General features: G+C 39.3%; 1 protein-coding gene across 1 annotated transcript in view; it reads right to left on the minus strand.

The window, feature by feature from the left end:
- LOC120072738 (Tetratricopeptide repeat (TPR)-like superfamily protein) overlaps positions 1-21,764 on the minus strand; it is a 61,644-nt gene that overhangs the window by 29,694 nt on the left and 10,186 nt on the right. The window contains exons 4-6 of the mRNA XM_090314300.1: positions 20,904-21,014; positions 14,365-14,427; positions 41-112 (exon numbers count right to left, since the gene is read on the minus strand). Coding sequence (XP_090170426.1) covers positions 41-112; positions 14,365-14,427; positions 20,904-21,014 — 246 coding nt within the window. The remainder of the gene's footprint in view (positions 1-40; positions 113-14,364; positions 14,428-20,903; positions 21,015-21,764) is intronic.

The following is a 21,764-nucleotide window of genomic DNA, read 5'->3' on the forward strand; positions in this document are numbered from 1 at the left end:
CAATGAAAAGTTCATGTTCCATATCCAAAATAAAAGAAACCTTTATCAAGTCTTCAAGCAAAGAAGCTGCTCGTGCATATTCACCTAATTCAGCTGAGGCAACTGCCGCACCCTACAACAATGCATCTAATATTTGTTCAGAATTTCATACAAATTCCATGCTTAGAATATCCACAATATTTCCATTCCTCATATATTCCATTACAAAGTACATTGTTTCACACAAGTTACCAGTCCAACTTCGCAGAAAAAATTTAAAACTGGTAATAAACTTCAAGTAACTTTAATCAGAAATAGAGCTTTTATTTTTTATTAGAATATAGTGTGACATTGGCAGTCAAGAGGACTGTTCATCCTCAAAACCCAGCAAGACTAAGAAAAATAAGAAGAAAGAATCTATAAAGACTGAAAGATAAAAATAGATCCAAAGGCACACGTACCTGTGCCATAATAGATACCTATTACTCAAGTCCAAGCAGACTAAATTTCTTAGCCCTTGCTCTAAAAGTATAATCTCATTCCAACCACAAGCCCAAAAAATCTTGTTGAAACTGCATGTGGTTTTTATTGCAACTTTTTCTTGAAGGTTCTAGATAAGCAATCAATGCCTTCGTCCAAAATATATGAGTAATTTTTTGGGGAAGGTAGAGATGAGTAGAAAATATCTCATTTAGTGGGATGGAACAAAGTAGTGTTGCCCGTGGAGAAAGAGGGTTTGAGTTTTGGGAATTTAAAAGGAAAGAGTGAAGGTTTATCGATGAAATGGTTGTGAATATTTGTCAAAGAATCAAATGAACTTTGGAACAAGTTGGCAATTGTGTAGATAACTAGAGGAAAGTTAGATTTGTTATTTTAAACTACATTGTTTAATCCCCAATGCTTAGGGTTAATTCAATTTATTTACCTGTTAATAATTAAAAGAAACACTGGGGGAGGGACCTAAGGTGCTACTAAAAGCAAATCTCAGCGTTAATTATTGAGTTTGAAAACTCAGAAACTCAAATGCAACCTAGACCAAACCTCAAGGACTAATAGTATAATTTCTCCTTAATTTTTAATTTACCAGAAAATGTGAGACTATCAAGGAGGACTGACTGCAGATAGTAGACTCTTGGTAATTCTGAATTGTTTTTTGGTTCATTCCTTTGAAAAGCCTAAAAGGAAGTGATGGCTATTTTATTTTATTTATTGAAAGGGAGTGATGAGGAGTCATCAGACAGAGAGGCTCTTGACCTGCAGGAAAGAATTCCCTTTTTCTATAAGAGTACTCACTACTTATAGTGAAATTCACTTTGTATCACCATCTATTTTCATTTTTCCCAACAGCCCAGCCAAATAGGCAAATAATCTAGAGAATAAAATCCCAAATTTTATGCAAGACTTGAGCAAATGATACGAGTGACAAGAGGCTGATTAGGTGGAAAAAGGTTTCTCTGCTTCAGGCACTGGTATGCATAAAGTAAAGGAATTACATTCTTATCGCTAAATGGAGTTGTCGCATTACTTGATTTGTTGCTCTTTGGTACAAAACCATAGTTACCGCTAAGAAACTGCAGTGTTCAAGGGGGTACTCAGTTCCATCCAGAAGAGGAAGATTAATGTAAGAAGCCCATGGCTTTTACCTTTTACAAGCTAGCAAATCGTCAATTGGTTTCTTTCTTTCTTTTTTGAAAAGGAAACGAGCCTCTTTATTAATAAGATGAAAAGAGACTAATGCTCAAAGTACAAGAGGGTTATATAAAGAGTATGAAAATCTAAAGATCAGGAGGCGCACCTAGGCATCTCAACTAGGTTGATACCCCCCTAACGCCCTCGTCATATCTGTTATAATTCTATAATTTTGTGATATTTTCCTTTCCTATGCTTTGTACACTTGTATATATTTATATCTTTGGTGAATGAATAAAGTATTCTGATTCTTTCTCAAACCTAAGAGTTTTACATGGTATCAGAGCTCTCTAAATAAACTTAGGGTTTTTGTGAACCTTAGGGTTTGAGAATTTAGAACCTATTTGTGATACGTTTAGGATTTTGTGGAGAGGTGAGTTTATACTTTTGTTCCCAGTCGCCGTCTTCGGTTCATTCGCCGTCGTTAGCCGCCGCCGCAGGGAAAAAAATATGAAAAACAAAGGAAGCTATTTTTTTCGACACCGCCCAGTCCAAAGAGAAGCCCAGCCGCCGATCTACAAAACCTCAAAGTCTGGTTGCCATCTGACAAGTGCGTGAGGCTCACGTGCCAATCGTTCTTCTCTGCCGTCCGTCCACGCGCCAGCGCGTGTAGGCGCATGTGCCGTCCTTTTTTGTTCGTTTTTGTGGGTTTCTTCAGTGTGGTTGACTCTTCTTGGTGGTGTGTTTGTTTGGGATATATAGATATTCTCACTGCTTGTAAAGACATCTCTTCGGTAAATTAGGGTTTGATTCTCTGTTGTCCGGTGTCTATTGTTTTTGAGGTAATGGCTGATCAGAAACCATTAGTCATGTCTAAGATTGTTCCTATGGTGTCAAAAGTAACTGAACACAAATTGAATGGATCCAACTACTTTTCATGGAGATCAAATGTCTGCCACTTTATTAGGAGCATGGAGATGGATGATCACATCACAGAAGAGCCACCGATTGATGCTAATAAGAAGATTTGGTGGCGGGACGATTCAAGGATGCTTCTACAAATCAAGAATTCTATTGACCGTGAAATTGTTGAACTACTAAATCACTGCGAATCAGTCAAGGAACTATTGGAATATCTGGATTTCCTTTATTCAGGGAAAGAGAATATTAATAGAGTGTTTGATGTTTGTAAGACTCTATATCAACCTGATCAAGGAGAAAAATCTCTTACAAGTTACTTTATGGAGGTTAAAAATACATGCACGGAATTCAATGCCTTGATGCCAATCAACACGGATCCAAAAGTTCTAATGGCTCAACGTGAAAAGTTGTTTATCATGAGTTTTTTAGTAGGTCTTGCACCTAAATATGAGATGGCCAAAGATCAAGTGTTGTCAAGCTCAAATATCTCCTCGTTTGAAGAAGCTTACACTCGAATACTTCGTAGTGAAAAGACACAAGCAGTTACATCATCTGGTTCTAACAGTGCTTTGATTGGGCGCACAAATGATTACAGAGGTAATAAGAGGGTTGAATCAAATAGCTTCAAAGGTCATCCAAATAAACAAAGATCAAATTCAAGAGGTATTGTTTGCTATTATTGTCATAAACCTGGCCATACGAAGCGTGAATGCAGAAAATTGCTGAATAAGGGTCAGAGAATGCCATCACCCTCTGCACATGTTGCCTCTACTCCTGATAATCTTGACAAGTCAATTACGATTTCTGCAGAGAAGTTTGCTAAATTTCAGCAGTATCAAGAATCATTGAGGGCATCATCTTCTACTCCCATTACGGCCATCGCAGAGACAGGTAACATTTCTAAATGACTTCTTTCCTCCACGTCAAAATGGGTCATTGACTCTCGAGCTACAGACCATATGACAGGTAACCCCAGTTTATTCTCTAACCTTTGTACATCTACCTCTTCACCTAATGTCACTATAGCTGATGGAACCTCCACTTCTGTTTTAGGATCAGGAACCGTCCATCTTACTGAATCAATTTCTTTGTCATCAGTTTTAAATTTACTATATTTCTCGTTTAATTTGATTTCGGTCAGTAAACTCACTTGTGATCTTCATAGTTGTCTCCTTTTTTCCTGGTTATTGCTTATTTTAGGATCTTATGAAGAAACAGACTATTGGTAAAGGGCGTGAATTTGGAGGTCTTTACATCTTTGAACTACAAACACCTACGGCCATCACATGCTCAAGTGTGTCGTCTCCCTTTGAAGAGCATTGTCGTTTGGGTCATCCGTCTATCTCTGTGTTGAAGAGTCTTCATCCACAACTTCAACATCTGTCTTCTTTAGATTGTGATCATGTCAATTTGCTAAATTTCATCGTTTGAATTTGTATCCTCGAGTCAATAAACGAGCTAGTGCTCCTTTTGAATTAGTCCATTATGATATTTGGGGTCCTTGTCCTGTTGAGTCCAAAGGAGGGTTTCGGTATTTTGTTACATTTGTAGATGTCTATTCTCATGTTACGTGGTTATATCTAATGAAAAGTCGTTCTGAGTTACTTTCTCATTTTCATAACTTCCATGCTGAAATCCAAACTCAGTTTAGTGGTGCTCTTAAAATCCTACGGAGTGATAATGCTAAGGAATATTTCTCTCATACACTGAAGTCTTATTTAGATGCCCATGGCATTCTTCATCAATCTTCTTGTGTTGATACTTCATCCCAAAATGGAGTTGCAGAACGAAAGAATTGTCATCTCCTTGAGACAGCCAGAGCTTTGATGTTTCAGATGCATGTTCCAAAATCCTTTTGGGCTGATGTTGTTTCCACAGCTTGTTTCTTAATAAATCGCATGCCTTCTTCCATTCTTAAGGGTGAGATACCTTTTCGTACTTTATGCCCCAAGCAAAATTTGTTTCCCATCCCACATAAAATATTTGGTTGTACCTGCTTTGTTCGGGATGTTCGGCCTCAGCATACCAAGCTGGATCCAAAGTCCTTAAAATGTGTTTTCCTTGGTTATTCCCGTGTCCAAAAGGGGTATGGTGTTATTGTCTTAGTTTAAATAAATATTTCGTCTCTCCTGATATCACGTTTTTTGAACATACCCCATTTTTTTCATCATCATCATTCTCTCCGAATAAGAGTCAGGGGGAGCATAAGGAAGTAGAGGATGATTTCCTTGTCTACACAGTTACTTCTCTCTCCGATCCTTTCCTGATTCATCTCTACCTGTGGCTACCTCTACTCTTCCACCCATCGTTAAGGTCTATACTCGGCGACAACCTTCTTCAGTTCCATGCCCTGTACCAGAGTCTTCTTCGTCAGTGGATCCAGAAACGAGTGATGATCTCCCTATTGCTCTTCGTAAAGGTAAACGTACATGTGCTCATCCTATTTCCTCTTTTGTTTCATATAACCATTTGTCGCCTTCCACATGTTCATTAATTGCATCCTTAGAGTCTGTATCTATCCCTAAAACTGTTCATGAGGCTTTGTCTCATCCTGGTTGGTGTGCCGCAATGGTGGAGGAGATGACTACCTTAGATGATAATTGTACTTGGGATTTAGTTTCTCTCCCTGCAGGAAAGAAGGCTATCGGTTGCAAATGGGTGTTTGCAGTTAAAGTCAATCCTGATGGTTTTGTTGCTCAGTTAAAAGCACGCCTCGTAGCGAAAGGTTATGCACAAACTTATGCCGTTGACTATGCTTATACTTTTTCTCCCGTAGCAAAAATTTCATCTATGAGGTTGTTTATTTCATTAGCTTCAATCAATCATTGGCCTTTACATCAGCTTGATATTAAAAATGCATTTCCTCATGGTGATCTTCAAGAAGAGGTGTATATGGAGCAACCACCAGGGTTTGTTGCTCAAGGGGAGAATGGAACGGTGTGTCGCCTTCGTAAATCCTTGTATGGATTAAAGCAGAGTCCACGAGCTTGGTTTGGTAAATTTAATCAGGTGATTGAAAGTTTTGGAATGCGGAAGAGTAGGTTAGATCACTCAGTATTTTTTAAGAGATCTGAGGGTAGTGTCATCTTGTTAGTTGTATATGTGGATGATATTGTGATTACTGGTGATGATGCTTCAGTATTCAGTCTCTAAAGACCTTTCTTCATAGTCAATTCCATACAAAAGATTTGGGCATGTTGAAATACTTCTTAGGAATTGAGGTAATAAGAAGCAAGAAAGGAATTCTATTATCAAAGAGAAAATATGTACTTGACTTGTTGACTGAAATAGGAAAGCTAGGGGCTAAGTCATGTAGTACCCCAATGATGCCCAACTTACAGCTCACAAAAGATGGAGAATTGCTAAAAGGTCCTGAAAGATATAGGAGGTTAGTAGGAAAACTTAATAACCTTACAGTGACTCGACCTGACATAGCCTATTCAGTAAGTATTGTGAGTCAGTATATGTCATGCCCTACAGTTGATCATTGGGCTGCATTGGAACAGATTCTTTGTTATTTGAAGGCTGCTCCCGGGCGTGGTTTATTATATAAGGATTATGGTCATACTAATATTGAATGTTTCTCAGACGCTGATTGGACAGGATTTAAAGAAGACAGAAGATCAACCTCAGGGTATTGTGTTTTTGTTGGTGGTAATTTGATTTCTTGGAAGAGTAAGAAGCAAAATGTGGTGTCACGTTCAAGTGCAGAATCAGAATATAGAGCAATGGCACAATCTGTGTGTGAATTGATTTGGATATATGAACTTCTTGTTGAGTTGAGATTTGAAATCACCACACCGACAAAGTTGTGATGTGATAATCAAGTAGCACTTCATATTGCGTCTAATTCAGTATTTCATGAAAGGACTAAACATATTGAAGTTGATTGTTATTTTGTACGTGAGAAAATTCAACAAGGGTTGGTAACAATTAGGAGATATCTTCACGAAAGCATTGGATGGAAGACGTATAGATTATCTATGTAACAAGTTGGGCATGATTAACATATATGCTCCAACTTGAAGGGGAGTGTTATAATTCTATAATTAGGATTTTCCATTCTTGTAAATATTTTGTGATATTTTCCTTTTGTGATATTTTCCTTTTCTATGCTTTGTACACTTGTATATATTCATATCTTTGGTGAATGAATAAAGTATTCTGATTCTTTCTCAAACCTAAGAGTTTTACAATATCCATACAAAACTAACATAATGATAAAAGCAAAGGACAACCAAGGTCCCAAGACAATTCACTAATCGATACACATTAATACAAAAGAAGACTATGCCAAATAATACAAGATTGAGACAAAAACTACTAAAAATCTGGGAAGATGAAGACCTGCCAGTTTAAACATAATTTTTGTATGAAGAAATCTTAGAAAGTCTTGCATAAAGTGCACCAGGATGAAGCATTTCTTCGTGCTAAATCATATCGATCCATCCAACCTGCTTCTTTATCATGGAATACTTTTTGGTTTCTTTCAAACCACAATTCTGCAAGTAGAGTTTTGATGTGTTCAAACCATGCGATGAGATGAATGATGATTATGAGGTTATAACGCTTAGTTTTTCCTGGTAGAACCCAAGTGTAAGTCCAACCAGAGTCTTGGTAAGTCCAGGGTCGAACTTAAGGATTGCTTATAAGTGTGCGATGAACTGATACTTAGATCTTAATGCAAATGAAATGTTCACACAAATAGTCGATTTTTTTGGTTTTATTCTAAGTCTGAATTTTATGCGTTGAGGGTTGTGCTTCAAGTGAAACAGTGTGAGCGGTGGTTGTGGATACTAGCATGCGATAATAGGGTTGAGAAGAATTTTCACCAACACTCCCTAAGCAACTAGATGAGTTATGCGTTCAAGCCGTGTGTCACGGTCATGCTTGTCCAGGGCCTGTTGACCATGGCCGCATGCCCGCTCCAACCCCTTTTTATCATACTTTCATGTCATGTATTGTATTAGTTTAGTTAGCTTGCTTTCTTTGTATTTTTTGTTGTAAGTGACCGCTCGCCCTTTTGCATATGCAAGGGTGTCAGTTGGCTTTTTGTTCAGAATGCACTATATGGGGATAAGACTAATCATCACTTCCCCATACCCAAAGTAGTACTCTATAAAGTCGTTGTTGCTCATTGCTTTCTAGTCTACTACAATCTTTCTTTCTTTACTCACATTCTCAAAAATGCTTACGAAAACCTTTTTCTCCAAACCCGTTTTCCCTAAAACAGGGGTGGAGGTTGCGAGAGGCACTCGGTGTGCCATCGGCGGTCCATGTTCGGGTTGGCTACTTGTTCGTGAACGGGAACAAGTGCCTCACAATCGCTAAGAGAAGCCTTCAGAAGGGCGATTGTGACAGTTAGTATCAAAGCCAAGTCGGCTCATAGAGGGAAAGATCAGCAATCATGTCGGCGACAAAGAACTTGAATAAGTCCCATGTGGGCAGGCTGGTAGAAATGGAAGAGCAAATGCTCTACTTGAGAGAAGTCTCAGACAGTATTCGTTTCTTGGAGACTCGGTTGCAAGAAGTTGTCGAGAAAGCCGACGGAATTGATGCGGTAGTTGGCCGCCTAGACGGGTTACCCGTCAGAGAACTGATGATAAGGGTGGAGACCCAAGAGACAAAAGTTGCACGATCCGGTAGTTTTGAACGCAGTGATAGCTCATCGGGCTCTTTTGCCCACATAGAGGAGCACGTTGAAGAGTTGGGCAGCTCCCAGAAAGCAATAATTCAAATGGTAACCGATCTGTCTGAAGATTTTCGATCGGCCCTTGACGTCGTCAAAGCCGAGATTGCAGATGTGAGTGCAAGGGTGAATCTTACCATCCGAGAGGTAGGGAACTAGGCCCCATCTGGGGGAGCAATGCCAGTGAGCAGAATAAAAATCCTGGAACCGAAACCCTTCTGTGGGGTGCGAGAAGCAAAGGCTCTAGAGAACTTCATCTTCGACCTTGAGCAATACTTCAAGGTGACAAACACTGTGACAGAAGAGTCCGAAAGTCACATTAGCGACAATACATCTAGCTGAAGATGCAAAGCTGTAGTGGAGATTGCGATTTGCGGACATACAGGAAGGACGATGCACAATAGATACCTAGGCTAAGTTGAAACAAGAACTTCGTTCGCAGTTCTTCCCTGAGAATGTCGAGATTTTGGCTCGACAAAAACTCCGAGAGTTGAGACAAACAGGCAACATCAAGGACTAGTAAAGGACTAGTAAAGCAATTCGCGGGACTCATGCTGGACATACGTGACATGTCCGAGAAAAACAAAGTCTTTTGCTTTGGCGAAGGGCTGAAACCGTTTGCAAAGTCAAAGTTATATGAACAGAGAGTACAAGATCTCCTTTCTGCCTATGCGGCAGCAGATCAGTTATATGACCTTAGCACCGACTCTTAAGACGTGAGGAAACAACCAACTTCCTTAAATGGTGGGAACAGAAACAGTCGTTCCCGCCCTCCCAGACCTGGAGGAGGAGACAAGAACACCGGGGGAGATCGTAAGCCCTCCCAGCCGAGATCAGAGAACAACTGGCGGGGGCTGCCACAATGTATAACAACTACAATCGCCCCTATCTTGTTTCATATGTAGAGGACCACACAGAGCGGGTGAGTGTCTGAATCGGACTGCTTTCAATGCCTTTCAAGCCACATTGGCCTCTAGCTCAGAAGACAAGGCTGAAAAAGTCGAACCAAAAATTGAGCTAGCTGCAGAGAGGCACTCGGTGTGCCATCGACGGTCCGTGTTCGGTTTGGCTGACTTGTTCGTGAGCGGGGACAAGTGTCGCACAATCACTAAGAGAAGCCTTCGAAAGGGCGATTGTGACACTGTGCACTCAATATACAACCAGCACTTTTTAGTGTATTCAACCACACTACCCTATCTCTAGGATGCATGCGGTGAGTACAATATGCAAAAGATGTACTTATTTCTAAGGAGCATCTCTTCTTGTTTTATGAGTTCTAAATCTGAATTCAATTTACTTAGAATAATCTTTCGACTTATTCAAGTGACGTGAGTAGGCATACGTAAAACAAGTGAGTGCATAATTCTTTTGTTGCTTAGTTCATGTTGGTTATATGCTTTTCAACCCAAGGTAATTTAGTTACTCGTGATAGTATTAGAAGATATGAACAAGCAATGGAATAAACAGGTATTCATATTGCAGATTTGAGTTCTTCAATGTTAAGGATACAATATAAATATACTGTAAGATAAAGGAAAGGATAGAGAGTCAAGTCGTGGTGTGCAATGTCTTGCTCCCTCTAGTTTTTATGCTGACTACTTCACTTAAATATCGAACAATGGAACTTCTCTTCCTCCACAAGAGACCCAGGTTCTCACCGAGGTGTTTTTATGGTTAAAGGAGAAGGATCCTTGCTAGAGTTTTCTTTTCAGAAAGTTTGTGAACCTCGTATCTTTTGCATGACAATTGCATGGGTATTTATAGGCGTCTGATGATGACTTCTCTTCTCTCACTCATGATTGAGCTGATAGGGTGCATTAAATTCCATATACCCTGATGCGTCGCCTGCAACGCATTAGAAGTTCATTGAATCTTCAACTAAGTTTTCTAATCAACTACCAACTCAATCTGAGATTTGACTTCCACCACCCATGTCATATCATGCTTCATCGCTTAACGCATTAACTGGTTATGCGATCGTGCTTTTGTTTATGATATTTCTTGTTTGATCGCATCAGTGGGTGTTCTGCATAAAAAAAGACATTAGCTCAAAATTTAGATAGATCAGGCGTTAGAGATGTATGATCACATATTGTGATTACTTTATAAATTCTTTAGCAAAAATGTTGCACTTTCAGAGCTTTTTTTCTTATTCTTTTAAAAGAGAGATAAAATAACTTGTATTTCTACAACTTATCAAGCCTTAACCATATTAACCCAAATTAACCTAGGGCGCTTCTTAAGTGAATGGCCCATTAAAATTTGCTGAACATTACTTCTAAAATTATCTCCGAACACCCAAGCAATATTAAAAACGGGGAAAAATTTCCACCAACATCTTGCTGAATATGAACAATTGAAAAATAGGTGCTGCAAATCTTCACCATCCTTTTACACAAAGGGCAAATAGAAGGCAACAAACAAACTGAGGGGAACTTTCTTTGCATGATTGAGGAACAATTTAGAAGGCCAAACATCATTATCCACACTTGAATATTAACTCTCCTCAGACTTTTAGTCTTCCATAAAGCCTTGTATAGACATTTGTCCAAAGGGGATGAAAGGGAGGATGAGTAGTGAGAGATTTTACAGAGAAATTACCAGAGGCTTCTAGGGACCATGATCTCATATCAAAAATTTCCGAAATTCTCTTACCTGAAATTAGAGTTAACAAATCATGAAACTCTATTATCTTGTCATCTTTAAGCAACCGACAGAATACAATAGACCAAGAAGCCAGCATATGATCCCAATGAGATGCTATGGATCCCTTTGGTAACAAAGCAATCCTAAAAAGTCTTGGATACCAATATTTAACAGGAGTGCATCTACCCATAGGTCGATCTAGCGCCATTGCCAAGTTTGAATGGAGCCAAAGCTTCTACTTTCAACCAAATTCTCAAAATGCTAATCCAAGGGCTTCTCAAGCTATTCCCAACCTTCCCGACCGTGTGCCAATTAAAGAGATCTTTTCCATGAATGCTTCTAACCACCTGCCTCCATAAGGAATTTTCTTTTTCCATGTATCAACAACCCCATTTAGCTAGTAAAGCCATATTTCTATTTTTGAGACCTTCCAAACCAAGGCCTCCATCAACGAAGGAACGTCTAGCAATGTCCCTTTTCACCAAATGATTTGTTTTGCTTCCATTTTGTCCTTCCCAACAGAAGTTTCACATAATTCTTTCTAATGAAAGAATCACTTTATCGGGCATTGCAAATAAGAACATATAATAAGTTGGAAGATCGGAGAGAATTGAATTGCACAAAGTAGCCCTCCCTCCTCTGGACAAATTAAATCTCCATTTATCTAATTTTCTATGAACCTTATAAATCACTGGCTGCCAAAGTGAAGCTTGCTATGGGTACCCACCTAATGGCAAACCAAGATAAAGAAATGGCAGAAATTCTGCCTTGCAATTTAGAAATTCAGCCATTTGCAGCAACTCATTATCATCTATATTGATTCCATTTAAGGCTGATTTTTCCCAATTCACCTTCTGTCTTGAGCACCATTCAAATAGTTCAATGGCTTCTTTCAGTTTCAATAACATACAGTTATCATGTTTGCAAAATAGAAGAGTGTCATCTGCAAATTGGAGTAGTGGAACATGAATCTTCTCCTTTCCTACTACAAAACCTTCATACAGACCATTTCCATAAAGCTTATCAAGAAGAGCACCCAACACTTCACTGACTAGGAGGAAAAGGAATGGTGACAATGGATCACCTTGCCTAATTCCCTTAGATGCAAGAATACGTCCTTGTGGCCTTCCATTAATGATTATAGAGAATTTGAGATTTTTTATGCATCCCATAGTCCAAGAGATCCAGCGTGGATCAAAATTTTTTGAAGACATTACTTTTTCTAAAAAGCCCCAATCTACATGATCAAGCTTTTTCCAGATAGAGCCCAAGAATCCGCCCTTTTTCCCTTTTGCTCGGTATTCTTCCACCATCTCATTAGCAATTAGCACTGGATCTAGTATTTTTCTACCCTCAATGAAAGCATTCTTGAAGGGGCCAGTTATGGTGTGCATAACTTTCTTCAATCTTTCTGCAAGTGGTTTCTTTCAAAGTGTCAAAACAATTGTATTGTGTTCCAGGATGGTATAGTTGCCTTCAAAGAACTCTTTTCCAAGACTTCATCACAAAATATAATTTTCCATTTATTATTGTTAGTCCAAGGGATTCCGATATTGGAATTTTCTGTTTCAAAGCAACCTCTTCAATTTAGAAACTGTGGACTGGGTGAGTCTATCCAGCATTATTCAAGTGAACTTAAACCCAACTCTTAGTTGCAAGAAAGTGACAGCTGGATGAATCAGGTAACTTACAAGCCCCCGCTTCAAGGTTCTCTTTTTGGGATTTGAGTCTATCAGTATAACTGATAAAAGTTTGACTAAAGCTATCTAGAAGACTAAAGCCTTTTGGGAGGTACAAGTTTTTCATTTGGACCGTGGCATAAGAAGACTTGGAAGCTTGTACTAGAAGCAATAAAGATTTCCTAAATGCTACCTTAGCCCCCAACTACTGTATCAATTGTGAAAACTCTTCTGAAGATCAACACCATTTTTCATCTTCCGCTGCTCTTTTACTGCAGTAGTACGGGTGTTTTTTTTTTTTTTTTTTTTTTTTTTGGCTTATCCTCATACCTACCAAATACCAGAAAAGATACTCATTTTAAGCTTCTGTCCAGGGATAATTTTAGAGGGAACGCTAAAGTTTTGTGGAGGTATGATGTCAAAGCTTTCTTCAGAGGATATAGTTTGAGAAACCAAAGGATTTAAGAGGATAATTCAACATCATTGCACGACATTGGAACCCTTTCAAACCATTACTTTTTTTTTTTCTTTCTTTAAATTTGTAGAAAAGGATACACAACTTATCAATTGAGAAAATGAATAGAGATTAGTGCTCTGGGGATATGAGAGAATTAAAAATATCTCATTCATCCATGCTATGGGAAACACAACTTTTCAGATGTTGACTTCTAACTGGGGTTTTTTTCTTCATTCATGATGTTATTTTGTTTTTACATCAGTTTGAACAGGGATCGGTTCAGATCTCATTCCCCTCTTCTCTAGTATTCTCTCTTTTGTTAATTTATTTTATTTCTTTATTTAGAGAGAAAAAAAGAACTCCCTTTTTCGGGCCTTGTCAAGAAAGATATTGAAACCCCGAAAGGGGTGAAACAACCACTCAAAGTTTAGCACACTTCAGTTCATAAAGAATTAAGGAAATAATAGTATACAGTACAAAAATTACCAGAAAGCATCTTGCATAATTATTTACTTGCAGGGAAAAAACCGACTTTTGGTCATCTCTAAATGTTCTTTACAACTTTTTGAGGACATTTGGGAAAGGAGTTGGTTATTATAGCCCTAAGTTATTATAGTTGGGTTGTAAATTAATAGTTTGTGTTTGGGGTGTAGATTATTTTAGTTTGGGTTATAATAGTATGTATTTGAGGTGTAAATTATTTTAGCTTGAGAAGGAAATAGTAAATATTATAACAAAGAATAAAAAATGATAAATGTAAAATAGTAAAAACTTTAACAAATAGTAAATACTGTAGTAAATTAGGGTCTTGAAATAGTGTTGACTATAGCTAATTGGGGAATACAAAATAGTATTTACTGTAACAAAAGGTGGTTATTATAGTCTTAGGATAGTTCTTGCCCTAAACGCACGCTTTGAATTAAGTGGTTTAGGTTAGAATTTATAGAAACAAGTGAATAGAAGAGAGTATTTATACTCTAAGTTTCTTTTCAAAAAGCTTGTAGGAATTTGTATGTGCATACATTACATGATCCCGTATTACGCGTTAGATCTCTTAATGTTCATCATGTTCAAAGTACCGAGATGCTTGAAAGTGGAGTGTCCATCGGTAGCTCAAGAAATTTATAAGATATTTAATATTCTAAGGAGTTTGACCTGACCAATCGTTGAATCCAAGGTCCTTTACCACAATACCCAACTCTCCCGGATAGGTGGTAGAAATGTTTTTGGAATGACACAAAGAAGACAATTGAGTAAAAATCCATCCGGAATGATTTAACCTTACTGCCTGAAGAGAAACGCAACTGTAGTACCAAAATCAAATTAACTATTAGAAGCTTGAAAGCAACAGAAACATCACTCACTTCCATAGCAGTTGGATCTTTTGGGTTGCTACGAAGTGTAAGCTCGTATTCTTTGAGCATATTCTGCCACATCAGAGAGTAAAGGTGTTATAGAACTCTCATTAAATTGAGGAAAGTAAAAACAGTTCGGCATAAAGATAATTAGTAAGTCCAAAGCAAGCTATTATAAACAAATTATAAGCGAAGGAAAATCACGCAAATTGAAATCACTCAAGCTGACAGTGAGACCATCTAAATTTTAACTGTACATATGGCAGTTAAGAAATTAATCCAATGAAATATAAAAAAAATAGGGGTAAAATCAATTTATACATGATGAAAAATAGGAAAAGAAAGAGACCAACACAGTTTATGTGGAAACCCTAGAACAGGGAGAAAAACCACGATACAGACCTTTTTCTTATTATTTTTAATTGAGACACTGAATACAAGAGAACAGGATGAATAAATAGACAGTAGAGAGCCATAGGGTAAGAGACAATTACAATAATACCCCTAGGGTAAAACCCTACTTTCAACACTCCCCCTCAAGTTGGTGCATAAATATCAATAAGACCCAACTTGTTAATACAGTAGTCAAAATTTGGTCTCAGTAACCCCTTGGTGAGAACATCTGCCACTTGTTGACTTGAGGGAATATAGGGATGCAAATGCTCCCATTATCCAGTCTTTCTTTAATGAAGTGTCTGTCGATCTCTACATGTTTGGTTCTGTCATGCTGGACTGGGTTGTTTGCGATGCTTATTGTTGCTTTATTATCACAAAACAACTTCATTGGAAGCTCACTGTCTTGGTAAAGATCAGACAACACCTTATTCAACCAGATTTCTTCACATATCCCTAAGCTCATTGCCCTGTACTCAGTTTCAACGCTACTCCTAGCCACCACTCCCTGTTTTTTACTTCGCCAGGTGACAAGGTTAACCCAGACAAAGGTGCAATACCCAGAGGTTGACTTTCTATCAACGACAGAGCCTGCCCAATCAGAATTGGTATATGCTTCTATAGTCCTTTTTCCAGACTTTTTGAACATCAGACCCTTACCAGGAGTCCCCTTCAAGTACCGAAGAATACGCTCAACTGCAGTCATATGCTCCTCATAGGGAGCTTGCATAAATTGGCTCACCACGCTTACTGCATATGAAATATCTGGTCTTGTATGGGACAAGTAGATCAACTTTCCAACCAACCTCTGGTACCTTTCCTTGCTAATAGGAACTTTGTTGTTTATAACACCAAGTTTTGCATTATACTCCACGGGTGTGTCAGCAGGTTTACACCCAATCATATCTGTTTCTTTGAGCAAGTCCAGTGTATATTTCCTTTGCGATACTGAAATACCTTCTCTTGATCGAGTCACTTCCATTCCAAGGAAGTATCTCAGCTTACCAAGGTCTTTAATCTCAAATTCTCTGGCCATTCTCGTTTTAAGCCTTGTAATTTCACCCTCATCATCGCTAGACAGAACAATATCATCAACATACACTATGAAGACGGCAATCTTCTCGAAGTAGGACCGTTTTGTAAACAGTGTATGAACTGAGTGCCCTTGCTTGTATCCCTGTACTTTAACAAATGTGGTGAACCTATCAAACCAAGCCCTTGGGGACTGTTTCAGTCCATACAAAGACTTTCTCAATCTATAAACCCTGTACTTGAACTGACTCTCGAATCCAGGAGGAAGGCTCATATAGACTTCTTCTTCAAGTTCTCCATTCAGGAATGCATTTTTAACATCTAACTGGTGAAATGGCCAATCTTTGTTTACAGCAATTGACAACAAAACCCGAATAGTGTTGAGTTTGGCCACGGGAGAGAATGTTTCAGAGTAATCAACTCCATAAGTCTGGGTGAAACCTTTAACAACCAGTCGGTCAATCATCCCATCTGATTTGTATTTTACGGTGAACACCCATTTGCATCCAACTGTCTTGTGCCCTTCAGGTAAAGGTATCTGTTCCCATGTACCATTTTTCTCCAGAGCCCTCATTTCTTCCATAACAGCCGTTTTCCATTCAGAGTTCTCCATTGCTTCACGAATACGGCTTGGGACCATGATAGTGTCCAAGCTGGTAGTGAGAGCTTTAAATTCGAGAGACAGATTGCTGTATGTCATGTAGCTGTGCATAGAGTACTTTGCGCATGAACGAGTACCTTTCCTCAGTGCTATTGGAAGATCGAGAGAGGCATCATGATTTTCCAACTCTCTAGATTTCTCAGCATGATGGTCACCTGTATATCAAGGGTTTCAGTAGTATCTTCCACTTCCTTGTCACAAATTGGATCTTTCCCTTTACTGCTATCATTCTTAGTTGTTCCTCATCTGTCACATTTTCAGTATTGCCACCTCCTTCATACTTATCTTCCCTGCACTTGTAAGTCTCCATACATATATCAACATCATTAGTTTCAGGAATACACGTACCTGGACCAAATGCAGGGTCTGATTCATGGACCGGAGTCGGCTGTTCAACAGGTGGCGTGCCTTCCTTTCTAAGATTCTTCCTATAGTAGATTATCCAAGGAATCTGGTTGGTAGGGAAGACAGGACAGGCTTTTTCAGAACTAGGGGAAGGAATCGAGACAGATTCCCCTAAGGGGATATCATAGGAGGACCAGTTAGGCTCTTCACTCAAGCTCTCCCCTTGAAGATGACTAACGGGGAAGAAGGACTGATCTTCAATGAAAGTTACGTCCATGGAGACAAAATACTTACGAGAAGACAGATGATAGCATTTATACCCACGTTGGTGTAGAGGGTACCCAACAAAAACACATTTCTGAGCACGAGGGGTGAATTTTGTGCGATTTGGGCCATGGGAGTGGACAAACGCGACACAGCCGAAGACATGGAGGGGTACATCAGAAATCAGGCGAGCAGTCGGAAAGGATTCTTTGAATAAGTCCAAGGGATTATGAAAGTCAAGAACACGAGAGGGCATGCGATTGATGAGGTGAGCCGCTGTAAGAATGGCATCTCCCCACAGGTAGGACAGAAGAGTGGCAGACAACTTAAGGATCGGGCAACTTCCACCGGATGACGATTTTTACGCTCGGCTACTCCATTTTGTTGGGGAGTATAAGCACACGAGCTCTGGTGGACAATTCCCTTAGACACAAGAAAGTCATGGAAAGAGGTGTTAAAGAACTCTCGTCCATTATCACTCCTTAAAATCCCAATCTTGGCATGGAACTAGGTTTCAACCATATTATAAAATTGTTGAAAGATGGAAGAGACTTCAGACTTATCAGCAAGTAAGAACACCCAAGTGAGGCGTGCGTGGTTGTCTATGAAGGTGACGAACCAACGTTTACCAGTTGAGGTAGTAGTAGGTGAAGATCCCCAGACGTCACTATGAATGAGGGAAAAAGGACTAGACAGCTTATAAGGTTGAGAACGAAAAGTAATACGACTTTGTTTGGCACAAATACATACATCACAATTTAGAGACACTATGTTAATATTGCGGAAATAAATATTTCATATACTGAAAGTTTGGATGTCCTAAACGATAATGCCATAACATAAAAGTCATTTTCGGAAGTAGAAAACTTTAAAGACATAAAACCAGTTCTATGATCCCTCCTAGAAGAAGCATCGTAAAGAAGGAAGTAGAACCCCCTATCGTGTCGGGCAGTGTCAATCGTCATCCCCGACTTCTGATCCTGAAACACAACAGAATCTGGTGAGAAAATGGCCTTACAGTTCAGATCTCTAGTAATTTTACTGACTGATAAAAGATTATAAGAGATTTTAGGCACATGAAGCGTATCACGTAGTACTAAACCATCAAAAGGAGAGGTATTTCCTTTCCCTGCAACCGGGGCAAAAGACCCGTCTGCAATTCTAATACATTCGTGCCCCGCACTCGAACAATATGAAACAAACAATTCTGAAGAACTGGTGAGATGATCTATGACCCCTGAATCTACAATCCAGGGTTTCTTGCCATTAATGCTAATAAAACCAAAAGATGGAAATGTACCTGATTGCACAATGGCACTCACCCCAACAGCACTCAAATGGGTCTTATTATTGGTTGAGGATTGATGGTGTGAGTCACTTACGAGTGCACACCCAGAGTTTGATTTGTCATGTGATTGTCGTCTCCTACTGTTTGGGGGCCTGCCGTGCAGCTTCCAACATTGGTCCTTCGTATGTCACGGCTTCTTACAATGCGCACAAACAGGTGTGGGCTTTTTATCACTGTCGGAACTGGACGCCTTTATAACAAATGTTGATGCATCAGTGGAAACGGCCACAGGATTGTTCATAGCATGTGATCGATCCTATTCCAGTCGAACCTCTGAACAAACTTCTCTAAGAGAAAGAGTAGGTTGTTGACCCAATATGCGACTCCGAACACTGTCAAATTTTGGGTTCAATCCAGCCAAAAACACATACACCCGATCTGCCTCTTCAAGTTTCAAGTACTGGGCGCAGTTCCATACAATCTCTCGGCAAAGGTCCATCTCTTGCCAATGTACTGATAATTTATTAAAGTACGAAGTAACATCCATAGTCCCTTGTTTGCACTCATGAACCTGTTTGTGTAACGTGTATAATCGAGATGCGTTCTATCGCTTCGAGTACAGATCCCTGGCTGCCTCCCAGATATCTCTAGCAGTTGCTACATACAGTAAGGGTCGGCCAATCTGTGGCTCTATACTATTGATGAGGACAGACCGTAATAGAGAATCCTCTCCTTTCCAGATTCTTTCTTGAGGATCGCCTAGGATAGGTTTCGGAATTTCTCCTGTCAGATACCCGAATTTGTGCCTTCCTTCTAGGGCCATTCTGATCGACTGGGACCAGAAAAAATAATTCTCCCCATTCAGTTTTTCTCCTATTCTACAATATTTCCCATTGAGCCAGTTAAGTAATTTGTATTGGGCAAAATAGAGAAAGAATTTACCGGATTCTCTATGGTGACTGATTGAGGGTTTGGACCAAGGGCTGTTTCCAAATCTGAAATCTGCATTTGAAGATAGGCTAATCAGCATCGAACATCGTCCGGGTACTGAGCCGACCCACCCTGATTTGGTCCGACTGGAAAAGCGCCTTCGACTGACGGCTGGTTGGGAGCAGAACCAACTGGGTATACTGAAATCTGTTCGACCGACGGCTGGTTGGGCGCGGAACCACCTGGGTACGCTGGAATGGGGGCGTCGGCCGAAGAGAAACGGACCGGAGGCAGCGGCGTTTGGAAGGACTGCTGTGGCGTCGGGTTGGCGACTCGGATCCGTGCCTAGGAGAAACACGGCTGGATAGGGACAGACTCGATCGGCTGGGTCGGTTCTCCTCGGATCCGTGCTTGGGAGAAATGCGGCTGGACAGAGACAGAATTGTGCGGCATGGTCGGTTCTCCTCGGATCGGCTCCCAAATTGACTGCGGCTAGACACCAAAGGGAATGGCCGGCGATTCGTGCGGCATGGTCGACACGAACGAGGGTCTTTGTGGCCCGATCTCACGATTCTCTCCTTCGAAGGGACCCTCGATCGACGTCGATGGCGCTCCCTGTGGTGGCTGGACGGTGGCGATGGTGGCAGGAAGAAGTTGTGGTAGGGCAGATTGAAGATATTCTTTTACAGTCTCTTGGATAACAGTTTTCATGTCCATGATTGAAGCTTCGTCTGTAAAGGATGTCTATGGTTGGTTCTCGTCAATGACGGCTAGGGTTTCGTCGCCATTCTCTGATACCATGATGAAAAATAGGAAAAGAAAGAGACCAACACAGTTTACGTAGAAACCCTAGAACAGGGAGAAAAACCACGATACAGACCTTTTTCTTATTATAGACAGTTTTAATTGATACACTAAATACAAGAGAACAAGATGAATAAATAGACAGTAGAGAGCCCTAGGGTAAGAGACAATTACAATAATACCCCTAGGGTAAAACCCTACTTTCAACAATACACCTAAAACTTTGGGAGTTATATCAATTAAAACCTCAAACTAATAATTGTATCAATTTAAACTTGAATTTTCATGAGTAAATCAATTCAGACCCTCTGCTAGTATAGTTATGACTTAATTCAAAGGTTATTTTTCTCCCAAAAACCCTATCAAAGTCGCAAAATAAATTATCACATAATTCTTCTAAAAAAAGTAGTGAAACATAGGGGAAGATAACAAGATGAAAAATTACTCAAATTAATAAAAAACACGCTACTATTCATAAGGTTTAGAGATATAAATTGATTTTTTTTCGCCACAACAATATGCTACACTACATCTTAACCTGAATTAAAATGTAAGAATCTTGCCAGAATGAGCATAACTCAACTGGCATGTTGACCTCAAGGTCAAAGTTTTGATTCCTCACATCACACATTGTAAAAAAAAAATAGTCTTTTTTTTTCTTTTTTTTTGGGGGGGGGGATAAGAAACAAATTCTAACCAGCGAAAAGTTGGGCATGAATAACATATATGCTCAAATTGAGGGGGCGTTATAATATATATACATATCTGTTATAGCAACTTCAAAGAATGTTGTTTCAGTGTCGAGGGACACAACAATTCTGAGGATGTTACCTTAAGATTACTTGCTTCTTCTCTCGATAGTTTGATATCTTCCACCACAGAATCCTTAACAGGACTGATACTGAAAATATTAAGCCAAAAAAACTCCAGACTTTTATTTAGCAATCAGTAATGTCGTGAGGAAGATTTCCAGAACAAGAAAATCTTTTGCAGCTAGCTTCTGTCATACGTAAGGCTTTGTTGAATGAAACATATACCTTCCACAAGCCAGACAATACAAAGCCTCCCATCATATTTCCAAATTCGAAAAACTCAACCATAAAATAATACAGAACCAATATTTGGTTTTGTGTGGAGACAAATCTACCCCCTGAAGGACGAGAAAATTTCTAGTACTAGGTAGAATGGAAAATTTTCCGTACTACCTCTATTCATTGCTTGCTACAAAAATAGCATTTAAGAATTGTGGAGTCCATCAAATAAATGAATAATAAATTAGTAGATCATCTAATGACATGGCAAATAATTAATGGAAGGAGTATATACTATAGTAGTACTAGATTTTGTTCCCTGAAGGACATGCATGCAATAGGTGGAAGGAAACACCAATAAAGTTTAATTTGGGATTAGGCCTATTATGGGCTTAGGTTTTTTTTTGTCTTCTCAGCCAATTTATATACACACATATATATTTGTGTAATAGCAGCCGGCACTATTACTTACACTGGAAAGTTTTTTTTGTTCTGTTTCGGTTTTTTTCTCATGTTCTTGAGACAATTGACCGCTTGGAGTTTTTCTAAAAAGAAATTTCATTGTGTTATTTCTGGTGTGGCAGTGAGCATATTTGAGAAAAATTCCGCAAGTATTTTTCTGAGGTTTTGAGTGTTTCTCTTTGTGGCTAATCCCAAGTGC

This window comes from Benincasa hispida, chromosome 1 (genome assembly GCF_027475165.1).
Source record: "Benincasa hispida cultivar pf3 chromosome 1, pf3_genome.v1.1, whole genome shotgun sequence".
NCBI classification, from domain to species: Eukaryota; Viridiplantae; Streptophyta; class Magnoliopsida; order Cucurbitales; family Cucurbitaceae; genus Benincasa; species Benincasa hispida.